The sequence below is a fragment of the Cetorhinus maximus genome, chromosome 10, assembly GCF_964194155.1.
Source record: "Cetorhinus maximus chromosome 10, sCetMax3.hap1.1, whole genome shotgun sequence".
NCBI lineage: Eukaryota > Metazoa > Chordata > Chondrichthyes > Lamniformes > Cetorhinidae > Cetorhinus > Cetorhinus maximus.
The window spans coordinates 102,094,081-102,110,392 of NC_135888.1; the positions used below are offsets into that span (position 1 = coordinate 102,094,081).

Consider the following 16,312-nt stretch of genomic DNA (forward strand, 5'->3'; position numbering starts at 1 on the left):
CAGGCAATGATCATCTCCAACAAGAGAGAATCCAGCCATTGCCCCTTGATGTTCAATGGCATGACCATCACTGAATCCCCCACTATCAACATCCTGTGGGTTGCCATTGACCAGAAACTGAACTGGACCAGCCATATAAATATTGTGGCTACAAGAGCAGATCAGAGGCTGGGAATCGTATGATGAGTAACTCATCTCCTGACATCCCAAAGCCTGTCCACCATCTACAAAGCATAAGTCAGGAATGTGGTGGAATACTCCCCACTTGCCCAGATGAGTGCAGCTCCAATAACAGTCAAGAAGCTTGACACCGTCCAGGACAAAGCAACCCATTTGATTGGCACCACATCCACAAACATTCACAAAAGGGTTGAGAAACTTATCAGCCATGATTGAATGGCAGAGCAGACTTGATGGGCCGAATGGCCTAATTTCTGCTCCTATGTCTTATGGTCTTATTCACTTCCTCCACCACCGACGCACAGTAGCAGCAGTGTGTACCATCTACAAGATGCACTGCAGGAATTCACTAAGGCTCCTTCAACAGCACCTTCCAAACTCACGACCACTACCATCTAGAAGGACAATGGCAGCAGATAGATGGGAACATCACCATCTGGAAGTTCCCCTCCAAGTCACTCACCACCCTGACTTGGAACTATATCGCTGTTCCTTCACTGTCGCTGGGTCAATATCCTGGAACTCCCTTCCTAACAGCACTGTGGGTGTACCTACACCACATGAACTGCAGCAATGGGCAATAAATGCTGGCCCAGCCAGCGAAGCCCACATCCCGTGAATGAATTCAAAAATATATATACAATCACCCATTGAGTGGTCACCTCCCTCCTGATCATATCCTTCAGCAGTTGACCAAACTGCCAAACTTAAATGTCAAATCACTGTTTGCAATGATTTTTAAACCTCATTATCTAATTTGGGAGAGGTGTTTCATTGACGAGGTTGTACTATCCTATCAAAATCTACCTTAAACTACAATTGTCCAATGAGCCATTAAATTCTTTGTTCAAACTATGACATTAGAGACCACCTTGATGATGAGCATCTGTTTAAACTTTGTTCAGTGATTTCATTACTTGTGGATGTTACAGATGCCTTGGAGACATAGAAACTAGGAGCAGGAGTAGGCCATTCAGCCCTCCAACCTGCTCCGCCATTCATTATGATCATGGCTGATCATCCAACTTAATAGCCTGCTCCCGCTTTCTCCCCATACCCTTTGATCCCTTTCGCCCCAAGAGCTATATCTAACTCCTTCTTGAAAGCATACAATGTTTTGGTCTCAACTACTTTCTGTGGTAACGAATTCCACAGGCTCACCACTATCTGGGTGAAGAAATTTCTCCTCATCTCCGTCCTAAATGGTTTACCCCATAGCCTCAGACTGTGACCTCTGTTTCTGGATTCCCCCACCATCGGGAACATTCTACCCTGTCTAGTCCTGTTAGAATTTTATAGGTTTCTATGAGATCTCCCCTCATTCTTTTGAACTCCAGCGAATATAATCCTAATCGACTCAATTTCTCCTCATATGTCAGTCCCGCCATCCCAGGAATCAGTCGGGTAAATCTTTGCTGCACTCCCTCTATAGCAAGAACATCCTTCCTCAGATAAGGAGACCAAAACGGCACACAATATTCCAGGTGTGGTCTCACCAAGGCCCTGTACAATTGCAGCAAGACATCCCTGTTCCTGTACTCGAATCCTCTGGCTATGAAGGTCAACATACCATTTGTCTTCTTTACCACCTGCTGCACCTGCATGCTTACCTTCAGCAACTGGTGTACAAGGACACCCAGGTCTCGTTGCACATTCCCCTCTCTCAATTTATAGCCATTCATATAATAACCTACCTTCCTGTTTTTGCTACCAAAATGGATAACCTCATATTATACTGCATCATGCATTTGCCCACTCACTCAGCTTGTCCAAATTGCACTGAAGCATCTCTGCATCCTCCTCACAGCTCACCCTCCCACCCAGCTTTGTGTCATTTGCAAATTTGGAGATATTACATTTAATTCCCTCATCTAAATCATTAATATATATTGTGAACAACTGGGGTCCCAGCACCGATCCCTGCGATACCCCACTAGTCACTTATTCCTACTCTTTGTTTCCTGTCTGCCAACCAGTTTTCTGTCCATCTCAATATGCCACCCCCAATCCCATGCGCTTTAATTTTACATGCTAATCTCTTATGTGGGACTTTGTTGAAAGCCTTCTGAAAGGCCAAATAAACCACATCCACTGGCTCCCCTTATCAGCAAATACCATAGTAGCTTCCTTCCTGGTGTCTCTCACATTTTAAAACCACAAGATAATTAAATCCAAGCCCCTTAAATTACTGATTTCTTACAACTTGTTGCCCAGAGGATTAAAGACCTGATAAATCATATTTTTTTGTGGAGTCAGGTTCTCTGAAGTTCAAAAAAAGGCTATCTCTGACATCATCAATGAATGTTAGTTTTCAAAATGTTTTTATTGTAAATTATTTTTAATTAAATCACGCGCATGTGCAAAGGAGCGCACTCTTGCATTTGGGGAATCCCACCCCCTCCGCCCGGACAGGAAGCGCATAGTGCTTCCCGGCGGACGTCACGCTGGGTGGGCCTTAATTGGCCCACCCACTTAAAATGGCAGCGGGGCCCGCTTCTCCGGCGGAGATTCGGCTCCCCGCCTGCCCGACAGGCAAAAAATTCAGCCCAGTGTGTCTGCACGCATTTCCTGGCAGCTTCTTGCATCATAAATTCAGAGAGCCAATGTTCCTATGCACTGCTCTTAGAGCATAATAGTGCTTTAAAAATGTAGGGGAAAACAGGCACTAATCATTGCTTCTATTCAACTCCTCAAAAGCATTGCATACAAAAGTTTTTCTGTTTAAATTTAATGCAAATATATGCCAGAGATCAATACAACCAGATTTCTTTGATTATTACCGACCACAGCTAGGCATCAAATTGTTGCTAGAAAAGCTTGGCATTACTGACTCGAGAACTGCCGTTTAGGATCAGGCTGGTATAATCAAGAAAGGTATTTACTTCCGGTGGTTTGAATAAAAAATTGGCTACTACCTTTTACCATAAGTATTCTTTGTGATGTGGTTTATTTGCAGCTGAAGGGACTTGAGGAAGGAAGGGAAGGGAATAGGTGATCACCAGGCAGCCCAAGAGAAACAGGCAGGAAGTTCAGGAGTCCCCTGCGGTCCCACTCGCAAATCGGTATTCCGTTTTGGAGGCTGATGAGGGCGCTGGTTCCCCCAGGGAGTGCAGACAGAGCCAAGCTTCTGGCACCACAAGCAGCCTGTCTGTACAGGAGGGGAGGAACAGCAATAGTAATAGGGGATTCTATAGTCAGGGGAACAGATAGGTCCTACTGTGGCTGTCAATGTGACTCCAGGATGGTGTGTAGCCTTCCTGGTGCCAGGGTCTGGGATGTCACTGAACGGCTACAGGGCATCCAGAAGGGGGAGGGTGATCAGGCAGAGGTAATGGTACATGTTGGTACCAATGACATAGGTAGAAAGAGGGATGAGGTCTTGCATCAAGAATTCAGGCAGTTAGGCAGTAGACTAAGAAGCAAGACCTCTCGGGTTGTAATGTCTGGATTACTCCGAGTGCCACGTGCTAGCGAGCTCAGAAATAGGAGAATAGCGCAGACGAATACGTGGCTTAAGAGTTGGTGCAAGAGGGAGGGTTTTAGATTCCTGGATCACTGGGACTGTTTCTGGGGAAGGTGGGACCTGTACAAGCGGGACGGTCTACATCTGAACCAGAGCGGGACTAACACCCTTGTGGATGGGTTTGCTAGTGCTGTTGGGAGAAGCTTAAATTAATTTGGCAGGGGGAGGGGACACAGAATGTTAGCAGAATAGGGACACATCATAATACAGTAAAACAATCTAGTCAGAGGGAGTACAGTTGCATTAAGGTTCAAGGGAGTAAGGCAAGGCTGGATGGCCTGTACTTCAATGCCAGGAGTATTACAGGTAAAACGGATGAGTTAAGGGTGAGGATTGACATGTGGAATTGTGATATAGTAGCCATCACTGAGACGTGGTTGAGGGAAGGACAGGATTGGCAGCTCAACATTCCGGGATATAGAATCTTCAAACGAGACAAGGGAGGGGGTAAAAGAGGAGGAGGCATTGCATTATTAGTTAAGGAGTCAGTTACTGCAGTAAGGAAAGATGATATCTTGGAGGGGGCATTGAATGAAGCTTTGTGGGTAGAGTTTAGGAATAAAAAAGGGGCAGCCACATTGTTAAGTGTTTATTATAGACCCCCAGATAGTCAGCGGGAAATTGAGGAGAAAATATGTGCACAATTTGTGGAGGTGTGTAAAAACAAAAACAATAGGGTAATTATATTAGGTGATTTCAACTTTCCCAACATTAATTGGGATAGACATAGTGTTAAGGGCTTGGATGGAGTAGATTTCTTGAAATGTGTACAGGAGAACTTTTTAGGTCAATATGTGGAGAGTCCAACAAGGGACGGCGCAGTGCTGGACCTAATTCTGGGGAATGAAGCCGGACAGGTGGCTGAGGTGGTGGTGGCTGAGCATTTTAGCGATAGCGACTACAACATGGGACAGTTTAAGTTTGTTATGAACAAAGAAATCGACAAGTTGCATAAAAATGTTTTGGATTGGGGGAGAGTGGATTTTAGTAAAATAAGGCAGGATCTGGCCAAGGTAGACTGGGAACAGTTATTGTGGGGAAATCTACAGAGGAACAGTGGGGGGTGTTAAAAAAGGAAATGGGGAGGGTACAGGCTCAACATGTTCCCTCTAGGGTGATAGGAAGGAGTAACAAGCCCAGAGAAGCATGGATGACCAGAGATATTCAGGTTACGATGAGAAGGAAAAGAGAGGCTTTCAGCAGGTACAAGGGAAGCAAATCAGCAGAGGCATTAGTGAAGTACAGAAAGTGCAGGGTGGAGCTTAAGAAAGCAATTAGGAGAGCAAGGAGGGGATATGAGAAAGCTCTGGCTGGTAAAAGTAGGGAAAATCCCAAGATATTCTATAAATGTATCAATGGGAAGAAGATAACCAGGGAAAAAGTAGGGCCCGTAAGGGACCAAGGGGGAAATCTATGGGTGGAGCCAGAGGACATCGCTAGAGTGTTGAATGAATACTTCACATCCGTCTTCACCCAAGAGAATGAGGATGAAGGTATTGAACTCGGGGAGAGAAACTGCGAGGTTCTTAAGCAAATTGATATAGGGAGTGATAAGGTATTGGAGGTGTTAGCAGGCTTAAAAGTGGACAAATCTCCAGGTCCGGATGATTTATGTCCCACACTGCTGAGGGAGGCAAGTGAGGAGATCACAGGGGCTCTGACCCAAATTTTTAATTCCTCTCTGGCCACGGGGGAGGTGCCAGAGGACTGGAGAACAGCTAATGTGGTTCCGCTATTTAAGAAGGGTTGTAGAGATAAGCCAGGGAACTACAGGCCAGTGAGTCTCATGTCAGTGGTCAGGAAACTATTGGAGAAAGTTCTGAAGGAGAGTATCTATCTCCACTTGGAGAGGCAAGGTTTGATCAGGGATAGTCAGCATGGCTTTGTCAGAGGGACGTCATGCCTAACAAATTAGATTGAATTTTTTGAGGAGGTGACCAGGTGTGTAGATGAGGGTAGTGCAGTTGATGTAGTTTATATGGATTTCAGTAAAACCTTTCACAAGGTCCCACATGGGAGACTTATAAAGAAGGCAAATGCACATGTGATACAGGGTAATTTGATAAGGTGGATTCAAAATTGGCTTAGTTTTAGGAGGCAGAGGGTGATGACAGAAGGATGCTTTAGTGACTGGAAGCTAGTGTCCAGGAATCTGTGCTGGGTTCCCTATTATTTGTCATTTATATAAACGACATAGATGACTATGTTGGGGGTAGGATTAGTAAGTTTGCGGATGACACAAAGATTAGCTGGATGGTTAACAGTGAGGTTGAGTGCCTTGGGCTACAGGAAGATATAGACAGGATGGTCAAATGGGCAGATAAGCGGCAGATGGCATTTTACCTAGAAAAGTCTGAGGTGATACACTTTGGAAGGAGTAATTTGACAAGGAAGTATTCAATGAATGGCATGACACTAGGAAGTTCTGAGGAACAAAGGGACCTTGGCGTGTGTGTTCATTGATCTCTGAAGGCAGAGGGGCTCGTTAGTGTGGTGGTGAAAAAGGCATATGGGACATTTGCCTTTATCAATTGAGGCATAGATTACAAAAGTAGGGAGGTCACGTTGGAGTTGTATAGAACCTTGGTGAGGCCACAGCTGGAGTATTGTGCAGTTCTAGTCGCCACATTATAGGAAGGATGTGATTGCACTGGAGGGGGTGCAGAGGAGATTCACCAGGATGTTGCTTGGGATGAAACATCTAAGTTATGAAGAGAGGTTGGATAGACTTGGGTTGTTTTCATTGGAGCAGAGAAGACTGAGGGGTGACCTGATCGAGGTGTACAAGATTATGAGGGGCATGGACAGGGTGGATAGGGAGCAGCTGTTCCCCTTAGTTGAAGGGTCAGTCACAAGGGGACATAAGTTCAAAGTGAGGGGCAGGAGGTTTAGGGGGGATGTGAGGAAAAACTTTTTTACCCAGAGGGTGGTGATGGCCTAGAATGCACTGCCTGGGAGGGTGGTGGAGGCGGGTTGCCTCACATCCTTTAAAAAGTACCTGGATGAACACTTGGCACGTCATAACGTTCAAGGCTATGGGCCGAGTGCTGGTAAATGGGATTAGGTAGGTAGGTCAGATGTTTCTCATGTGTCGGTGTAGACTTGATGGACTGAAGAGCCTCTTTTGCACTGTGTGAATCTGTGATTTGGAATTGATGAGGGAAACGACAAATATCCTTGACCGGTACTGGATATCTCTTGAGCCATTAACAACAAATAGCCTACCACCAGGTAGAAATTTTTCCCCTTCTTGGCACTATGACTGTTCTGTGCTTCCCCTATGAAATAGCTGTGTTTCACTGTCAAATTAACAGCCTCATGCTGCTCTTGAGGTCCATGCTTCCCCTGTCTTCACAGTTGCTGATCAAAATGAACTGATCGAAATTTATTCTTGCAACTGATTTGCTTTGGGAGCCCTTGAAAAGATTACAAGGGTTGAATTTTCCCCTTTGAGTCAGAAATCATGAGTTAGGCCATTTCCCAACGATGCGTTCCCACCTCCTATATAAACCCGCACACGCGTTATTTTCCCCACAGGGAGTTCGGGTCGGGCTATAGTCAGGACAGCTGTCTCCCGAAGCATCCCTGAGGTGGGAATGAGGGCAGTCTTAGTGCAAATGTGGATAAAAGCTAAACCCAGAAGTGAGATGAGAGTGACTGGCTTGATATCAATGCAGCATTTTACTGAATGTGGCATTAAGAAGCCGTAGTAAACTTGAAGTCAGTGCGAATCAGAGGGGCAAACTCTCCATTGCCTGGTGTCATACTTAGCCCAGATAAACATGGTTGTGATTGTTGGAGGCCAACCATCTTGGCTTCATGATATTGCTGCAGGAGTTTCAAAATGCAATATCCTCAGCCCAACCATCTTCAGTTGCTTCATCAATGAGTTCCCCTCCATCATAAGATCAGAAGTGGGGCTGTTCGCTGATGATTGCACAGCATTTCATTTGCAGTTAATGAAGCTATCCACCATACCTGCATGCAGTAAGACCTGGACAACATTCTGGCTTGGGCTGGTATGTGGCAAGTAACATTTGTGCCATACAAGTGCTAAGCAATGACCATTTCCAGCAGGAGAGAATCTAACTACCTTCCCATAACATTCAATGGCATTACCATCATTGAATCCTTTACCATCAACATCCTGGCGGGGCGGGGTGGGGGTGGGGTGGGGGGGTGGTGGGTTGGTTACCATTGACCAGAAACTCAACTAGATCAGCCCCATAAATATTGTGGCTATAGGAGCAGATCAGAGGCTGCAAATTCACTTGTGACTTGTCTGCTGATCAGTGTTCCTGTTAGGCTGAATGGACATGCAGCAGCCTGACAGTTACTGCGCAGCTGTTTCAGGATAAATAGCGCACGTGAGAGGACATGCAAAAAAATTTACCGCACACTAAAAAAGGAACAGCAGTGCTTAGCAACTAAAATATTAAAGGGAACATTACTTCCAAGTCCCCAAAGCCTTTCCACTATCTACAAGGCACAAGTCAGGGGTGTGATGGAATACTCTCCACTCGTCTGGATGTGTGCAGCTCCAGAAACACTCAGGAAACTCGAGAACAGCCAGGATGAAGCAGCCCGCTTTATTGGCACCCCATCTACCCTGCCACCTTAAGACATTCATTCCTCCACCATTGGCGCACAGTGGCCGTGGTGTGTACCAACTCACAGTAACTCGCCAAGGTTACTTTGACAGCATCTCCTAAATCCTCTGCCATCTAGAAGGACAAGGGCAGCAAGTGCATGGAGACAGCACCACCTCCAATTTTCCTTCCAAGTCACTCACCATCCTGATTGGGAATAGAATCAACATTTCTTCATCACTGGGTCAAAATCCTGGAACTCTCTTCCTAACATTCCAGTGGAAGTATTTGTACTATACAGACTGCAGCGATTCAAGAAGATTCACTACCTCCTACTAAAGGATAATTAGGGATGGACAATGGATGCTCCCCTTGCTAGTGACACCTCTGCCCTGCAATTGAATTGAAATTCCTTGGGAAAATGGCAGTACCATTTTCTGTTCAGGACATGATATAAAAAGACAAGATGTAAGAATTACAGAAATGTTGAGAACAACACAAAAGTTGAGAAAAGTTTAAACTTGTGTTTCTGTAGTAACTCAATATTTATCTAAGGAACAGATCTGTTTCGCTGAACAATTCTGGCATCATCATCATTTCAAATGGAAAATTTGAATAAGTCTAACTTAATTTGTTGAAAGAGGACCCTGGGTTTAATAGTGTTTCCAGACTGTAGCAGGAGATTGATATGAAGTGAATTTTTAACTGGTAGTTTTTAATTGCCTATTGGAAAGCAGTAACATTTCTTCCGAAATGTTGCTTTGCAGGAAGCAAACCATGGCTTTTAGTTGAAAATTCTGAAGTGGTTTTGGAATGGTTGTTTACTGAATGATGAATGCATGTGACTTGAGCCCTTACAAGCTCTTCAAGTTATGCAAGATGAGGTCAACTCAGCTTAATTTTAGGTTAAAGTACTCAATCCTGTCCTCTATTTTAACCCTATTTTGTCAAGAAGTGTTTAAAGTGAGCAATTGTTTTCCTGATGAAAACCACTGTAAAACGTAAAACTGAGCTTGAATTCAGTTTCTTCAAGGTGAGTGCAGCACTTTGAAACTCCAACATGCTGAATTTCAAAATTGTAGGAAATGCCTCCATGGTGAGTTCTTGATTTTGATAAAGTAATTTGTTGTGCTGGGTATGGAGGAGCTAGGTTTTGAGTAAAGAACAGACGCTTCCTAATTGGCAAGCAAATGAAAATGGAGGCTTATGTCACCTCAGGCTGTACATGCACACTTTGTGACCAGCTACAGAGTAGTATTAGCAGAGATTTTGAGAGTGCACTTCATGCCTACTCTTTGCTGAGACCTGATATTTATAGTACGCAGGCTGATGGGGGAGTTTGTGGCACAGAAACCCGGAAATGCTAAGATCCTGTTGCGTTATCGTTTCATCATTATAATTTCTTTTTCAATTTCCCATCTGGTAGCCAGCCAGATTACCAGGTTGGCTGGTGAGAAAGTCAGTGGTAAAATGCTGTTGTTGGGGACCGTTGGAATAGGTCCTTGGCAGCCAGGAAACATCAGTGGCTGGTGGATACTGTCGGACAGCAGTTGGGGTGCTGGACAGGAGGCCAGGAGGGGTTGTGGGTTTGGAAATAGGAGATGGACTGTCAGTAGCAGATTGGGCTGTGGATGTATTCCTGCTCCTCCTGGCTCACGAACTGCACTATAAAAAGCACTTAGCTTCTGAATCCAGCTGTTCCTGTCCCCCTTTAGCTGCCAGGTTTCCTGAGCCCTGGGAAATTCAAATTTCAGTGAATATACCTGTAATATTATTGCAGACCAGCCTGTTCAGAGTCGGTTACTTGGATGTTCTAAAACCCGTCATGGTTAAAATGGAAACAGGCAGGCTCATGGTGGGTAGGGTTGTGTTTCACACAATTGGCTTTTTCTTCTAAACCCTTTCCCCCCACCTACCATTTCCACTCCTGTTGTAATTACCTCAAGTCAGTAAGAAACATGAATTGAGATGAAAAACCTCACCCCAAAGAAGGAAAAGAACAAGTGAGTCAATTCCAATTTGAGGACTCCCAGCTGTAGGTGCTGACAAAGGCTTGGTAGGTTATTGTATTTATTAATGTAGCACCTTAGCATGCTAGAATGCCTCTAAGCATTGTGCGCATTTAATTAGAGTGGCTGTTATGTAAGCACACATCTCTGTACCTATTGACATCCCAAATAGGTAAAATTTGCTGCAGTTTTTCTTGACAAAGCTACTTAAATTCTGTTTGCTTTCTGTATTCAGATTTATCCACTGCGAAGAGGAAGTTTGCAGAATCATTAAATGAATTTAAGTTTCAGTGCATTGGAGATGCGGAGACAGATGATGAGATCTGTATAGGTGAGTTTTATTTTATTCTATCCTCAACATGCCCTTAGTGACAAGCTTCACAGTACTAAATGGATGAAATTGTTCAATGACCATTGCACAAAATGGGTTAATAGTGAATTGATAGGCTATTTTCACCACAGTTGATTTTCATTTAAATTGACTTCAGTTTTTGCAGTGGGGTCGTCTGTTAACAAGGATGAATTGGAGCATAACTGGTGCATGGTTGGAGTCAGATATGGCCTAATATGGCAGCTTTTGTGGGTAATGGATTAAGGAAGGTGAGGTGAGGTGAAGTGTTGCTGGCGCATGGTCTAAGATGGCTACGGCTCAGTGAGGCAACTTTTGATTCCAGGCAGCGTTATGATCCTGCTAGGGAATGTTAACATTTAAAGAAGAAATCCAAACACCCAGTAATTAACAGGCAGAATTATGCCACAAGATTTCAAATTTTTAACCAAAATGAAACTTTAATATATACAAAAAGAAAATAAATAAATCAAGCATCGCTATCTTAACACTGTAGTTTATAAAGACTTATGCTGTAAATTCAGTTCTACTTGTTACTTGCCCAAGAGTTCCCTTATCTTATGAAGGTCCTTATCTTGAAGATTCATTCACTTCTTTAGGGACCAACTCAAAGGTTGCCCACACCCCTCTGGAAGTCGCTTTGATTTCTCTTCAATGTTCCAGCTATTCTCTGAGGTAAGATTCTATGGGGTCTTCAATTAGCTTTTTGGCTATGCCATCCTCCACTTTTTCTTCACAGATCTCATGACTGTGGATGCCTCAGCTCCTTGTTTGGGTTACCAGTAGGTACCCAACTGCCTTCCCACTGCTTTCTGAGCTAACTTTGCTGACTGCTTTCTGCCACAAGGCTCTGTGAGGATCGCTTTAGATTTGTTACACTAGTTGCAAGCTGGAGAAAATCTTCAGCTGCTTTTCCCTCACAAAATCCAAACTGAGATAGAGCCGCACCCTCATTCCATGCATTGAATGAGGAAGTTAGTCCTTTCTCTACTTGAAGTGCAGGCCTAACTGACTGTCATCTCTTTTGGCTCTCTCAGTCCAATGAGATGCAGTCCACACCAAAGCAAAGCGGCAACTCCCTCTGCCTGTTCCCAAACTGAATTGACTGCGGGCTGTTCACTCCTGTCAGCAAGCACACTTGCACATAAATTAAACAAACAAACCTTTTAATCAAGGCTCCACTCTGAATCACTTTCTCTTTGGTAATATGGCATTCTTTGGGATGGTTGAAACAGAAATGCAAACCAATTATTTTACCTTCAACACAACTATTGATTCTGCAACCCATATGAATAGTTTCTATCCCTAATGGAGTTTTACGACCCTCTTTCCCAGAATTGCTAGCTTAATTAGCTTCTTTTGGAGGTAACATCAGACACCCAGGCTCTACTAAGAGATCCAGAAGTGGGCCATCTATTGTTCAGTGTTTACACTTCTAACTCTGACATTGAAGATAAACTTAGGTTAGCTATTAATTATAATTAACTCCAAGCTTGTTTGAGCTGCATTAGGTTGCTTATTGGTTTCTCAGTCAGATGCCCCAACTTATCTGCAGTTAACACTTAATTCATAAAACTAAAAGTTATATTCTAAAACATATGAATTATGAACCAGATTTTTGCAACAATAGGTGTAACTGCTTCAATAAGAAGCAGCCGTTTCTAAACTATAATTTTGCGTGGGGCTTGAAAGAAAATGGTTTTGATCTCAGTGAACTGGCATGGTTTGCTGTAATTTCCCCAGTTCCTCCATGGGCAAAAACCGGAGAAGTCAGCAGGGAACACATCTCCACAGATGCTGCTAGACCTGCTGAGTTTTTCCAGCATTTTATGTTTTTGTGAGCAGGGAACAGCCGATCAGCGATGTCCTGTAGCCATTAAACACTGAGGAGCGTTGATTGGCTTGAGGCAGCCTTTCCTTCCTCACTCAGTCCTGCCTCAGAGAGATTTACCCGCAGCTCCGTGGTCCAAGAAGTTGTGACCGCTGCTGGAACTACAAACAATCCCCAGAATCAAAGTGCTGGAGCCCCAGGACACAAGGAAGTCTGGGGCCTCGTGGCGAGCAGGATAGTGGGATTAACTGAATTGCTGTTGCAGACTGGATTTGCTGAATTGTGTCCACCTGTGCTGTACTATGCTATGATTCTATGAATCATTCAGTGGAATTTTGTTTTTAGGAACTATTGTAATGTACTCTCCTGCTATTTGACCTTTTGCGGATCCCTTTATCAGGGCAGTCTTCTACAGGGCTGTTGTTCATTGGTCAATTTATCACCACTCCTTCCTGGATGAGTATTTGGTTGCCATTTTTGACCCCCTCTCCTCCAATGCATTTAATTTGTTCTGAAATGTCATATCCAATTACTGTTTGTTGTGGTAAGTTAGAATTTTCTTCTATTTGGCTGATTGAGACCGTTGATATTAATTTACTAGGCCAGTGTTGAGCTATAGTGTCCTGTGACTAAGTTCTGGGCTGTGTCCAACACTGATTTGCTGTGCATGTTGTCCATAGGTAAAGGTACGTTTTCTGTGCATTACTAAGGCACCTCCCACCAATGGACCTCCAATTATTAGAATTACCCTTTCCCTTCCCATGTAAGTTATTTTCCCTATCCTGGTTCATCACCCTGTTTGTTCTTGTGCATTTAATATAGCTTTTTCTCTTTCTTACCCACGCTCCACACTATTCCAGCCTCCCTTTTGCAATTCCCATTTGTTTCCCCAGAGTGTAATTCTCCTGCCCAAGCCCAAGGGGTGGTGTGGGTTTCGGCTCCATCTGAAAATGACCCCTGTACCTCAATTTAAGTGAATGGCCACTGTGTAAAAGCGTTAACTCGGAGATTGGTGCTCCCCCATTATTGTTTCCTGAACGTTACAGGATCCTTTAGTTGTTTTGTTAGCATTCATAATCCATAATTTAATACTTCACCCCCACAGAGTTACCATTGTTGAGAAGCATTGATTGGTCAACATCTAAGAACTCACAGGAAATAGACGTAATGTTTGAGATTCATTGATTTATTATGGCTGATGGAAGTTTGGGTTTTGCATCTCCTTTGTTGGTCTGAATGGTGCTGTCTTTAGGTGTTCTTTTGTTATAATTGGTTGGGCAAGCGCTGTCTGTTAACTGTGATGGACTTCTGATGGAGGGTTTCTTGGGTTAATATTCCTTCACCTTGTGCAGGTGTTGAACCTTCATGTTGCTCATTTTGTATGTAAAGTTTGAGTTCTTTGAGTGGTGGGATCTTGTACCAGGTTTTATTTGAATTTTGCCCAGGCTGATTGGAAAGATTTTTATGCAGAATTAACTTGGCAATTCCCACTCAGCTCTTAGAAGACAATAATCCACACTTAAAACTTAATTTGTCACTAATTGGCTTAATGTTGCCAATTTTACCAAGGCTACAAAAATGGCTAATGTGGAAATAATATGCAAAGTATGCACAATCACACAGAATGAGGAGATGTTGGATTGAATTCTGGGATTTGCAGTGTTGGGTGGGGGCACGAAGTAAGGGTGGAAGCAATATTCTCCCCTTCCCCAGTAACTGTCTATTTAATAAGCAGCGCTGTTAAGGTTGATGTTAAGGCATTAAGGCACGTTGTTGTGGTAGAGTGGAGGGAATTACAGTTGTGCAACTGCACCTGACATAGTGATTATGCTAATAATGGAAATTGCCCCATTTCTGTGTACCCTTGATGAGCGCAAAAGTCAAACCTAAAAATATAACCTAGATCAAACTGTCTGCAGTCTAGTTAACCCTGAGGATAAAGAACACTTTTGCAACAAATCACACGTTGCTGTGTGATTCATGGTTAATTCCTACCTGTTGTCTGTGGTGGATTGACAAGCCACTTAATTGCATTGAACCAGTTTGGACTTGGACAAGTAATGCTGCCCTTGCCAGTGAATACTCAAATACAGGGAATGAGATGAAAAGAAATAAGTTGGCATTCTATCCTCCTTTCTCCACCTTAAAGCCTTGCAGGTTTCAGCATTAGTGTTGTAAGAACTTTAGTGATTCTGACCAGGTAAGGTAAACCAAGAACTGACAATAAAGTAAAAGATCAACTGACTTGAGTTGTGGCCACCCTATTTAAAAGTGATGTGTATTTTCTGCTTCATTAGCTCAATTAAGAAAGTAATTTTTAGATTTGTTACTCCCTCACAGACCACTTTGTGGTTTGTTTTGTTCACTCAACAACTTATTTCTTCAGTGCTCACTTATTGAACAGTTTACATCAAAGCATAACAAATCTAATTAGATTCACTCTACACACCAAATGGCTAGTCTAAATGCCATGTTTATGTAACCCATTACCCTCACTGTCATTACTTTGCACATTTGTGAGACAGATTATATATACAATGCCATCTCATTCCCATGAAATATTGTTGTCTGGAGATGGATCAGAAAGACATTGGGAATCATCCCAGATTGGCACAAAGTGCGATAGTGGGCGGGAAAAAGGACACTTTACCCGTTAGCCACAATGGCAGTTTTTCGCACCGTATCATCCCATTCCCGGCCCGTCCTGCCTTATTAGTAATGCATTCCCGGGAAACATGCCGGATTGCTGGCATATTGCCTCTGATTCGCCCACTCCGCCGTCACCTCAGGCCTTCAGTAATCCAGGCACCTTATTTAAGGGGTGTTCCTGCAAAGCTAGCTCTCTTTAAGGCATCAGAAACTGCTGGAAAGTCATGGCTGCCAAAGGGAGGAAACAGCTGCCACCAAATTTAGTGATGCCTCTCTCACCGCCTACCGGATGTTGCCGCCCAGGGCGAAGACCAGCAAGCAAGGTCACCAATTCAGCATGGGATGCAGTGGCAGCAGAGGTCAGCGCCAATGCCTGCAAAAGAGGACAGCCACCCAGTGCTGAAAGAGGATGAATGATCTCCTCCATTCTGCCAGGGTAAGTCACTCTTCTCATCACTCTCAACCCACATGTTCACAAGCCCTTCACACATCCACAGGGATCTCACTCGCTGGCAGTTCACATGCCTTCATCTGCCCTGTGGATCTTGTCCGCATCCTGTCCATGGTATCACTCACCTATCACTCATGCCAGGCATCCTTATCATCTGGCCTGGCAGGCACCCTGCTTACACTCTCTCCATCTGTATTCATGCAGGACAAGCTGGCATGCAACAAAAGGGAGAGGTCGCAGACTGGTGGAGGAATGCCTGACGTTAAGGTCTTCACAGACTTTGAAAATAGTTATCTAGCCGGCCGGCGGCGATCTGGACCGTTTCTATGCTGATGGTGAGGTTGGCGGTGCTGAACCAAGTGAGGAACAGCCGTGCAACATCCATCGGACAATCATGCTGTGAGTCAGTTCCTCTGTTCCGCAGTCCTCTGCTTTGCACTAATTATCTCTCCTTGCTTTCGCAGGCACGTCTGGGAAGCAGCCGAAGGGGTCCATGACTCAGGCCCTGAAGGCACCATGGAAGAAGAACCTGATGAAACCTTAATTGAAGATCTGTCACAATGCTCACCCACACCTTGGTGTGACCTAGTTCTAGAGTAGCCTCGGGGTCACAATCTGGTGAGCACATCACACTGTCTGATCCACAGCAGGTGGCAGAAGGGACTGCCCAGGTTTCCGGCACTAGGAGGACTATTGGAAGCCAGAAATTTGCTGAGTCCGAGCGAGATGAG

The 16,312-nt window shown here is 44.2% G+C and overlaps 1 protein-coding gene across 6 annotated transcripts in view; it reads left to right on the forward strand.

The window, feature by feature from the left end:
* LOC144685895 (rho GTPase-activating protein 26-like) overlaps positions 1-16,312 on the forward strand; it is a 272,264-nt gene that overhangs the window by 76,074 nt on the left and 179,878 nt on the right. For 5 of the 6 annotated variants that reach the window (XM_078550900.1, XM_078550905.1, XM_078550903.1 and 2 more), the window contains exon 2: positions 10,537-10,632. The exons of the other annotated variant lie outside the window; for it this stretch is intronic. In XM_078550900.1, the coding sequence (XP_078407026.1) occupies positions 10,537-10,632 (96 nt within the window). The remainder of the gene's footprint in view (positions 1-10,536; positions 10,633-16,312) is intronic. 6 annotated transcript variants of the gene reach the window in all.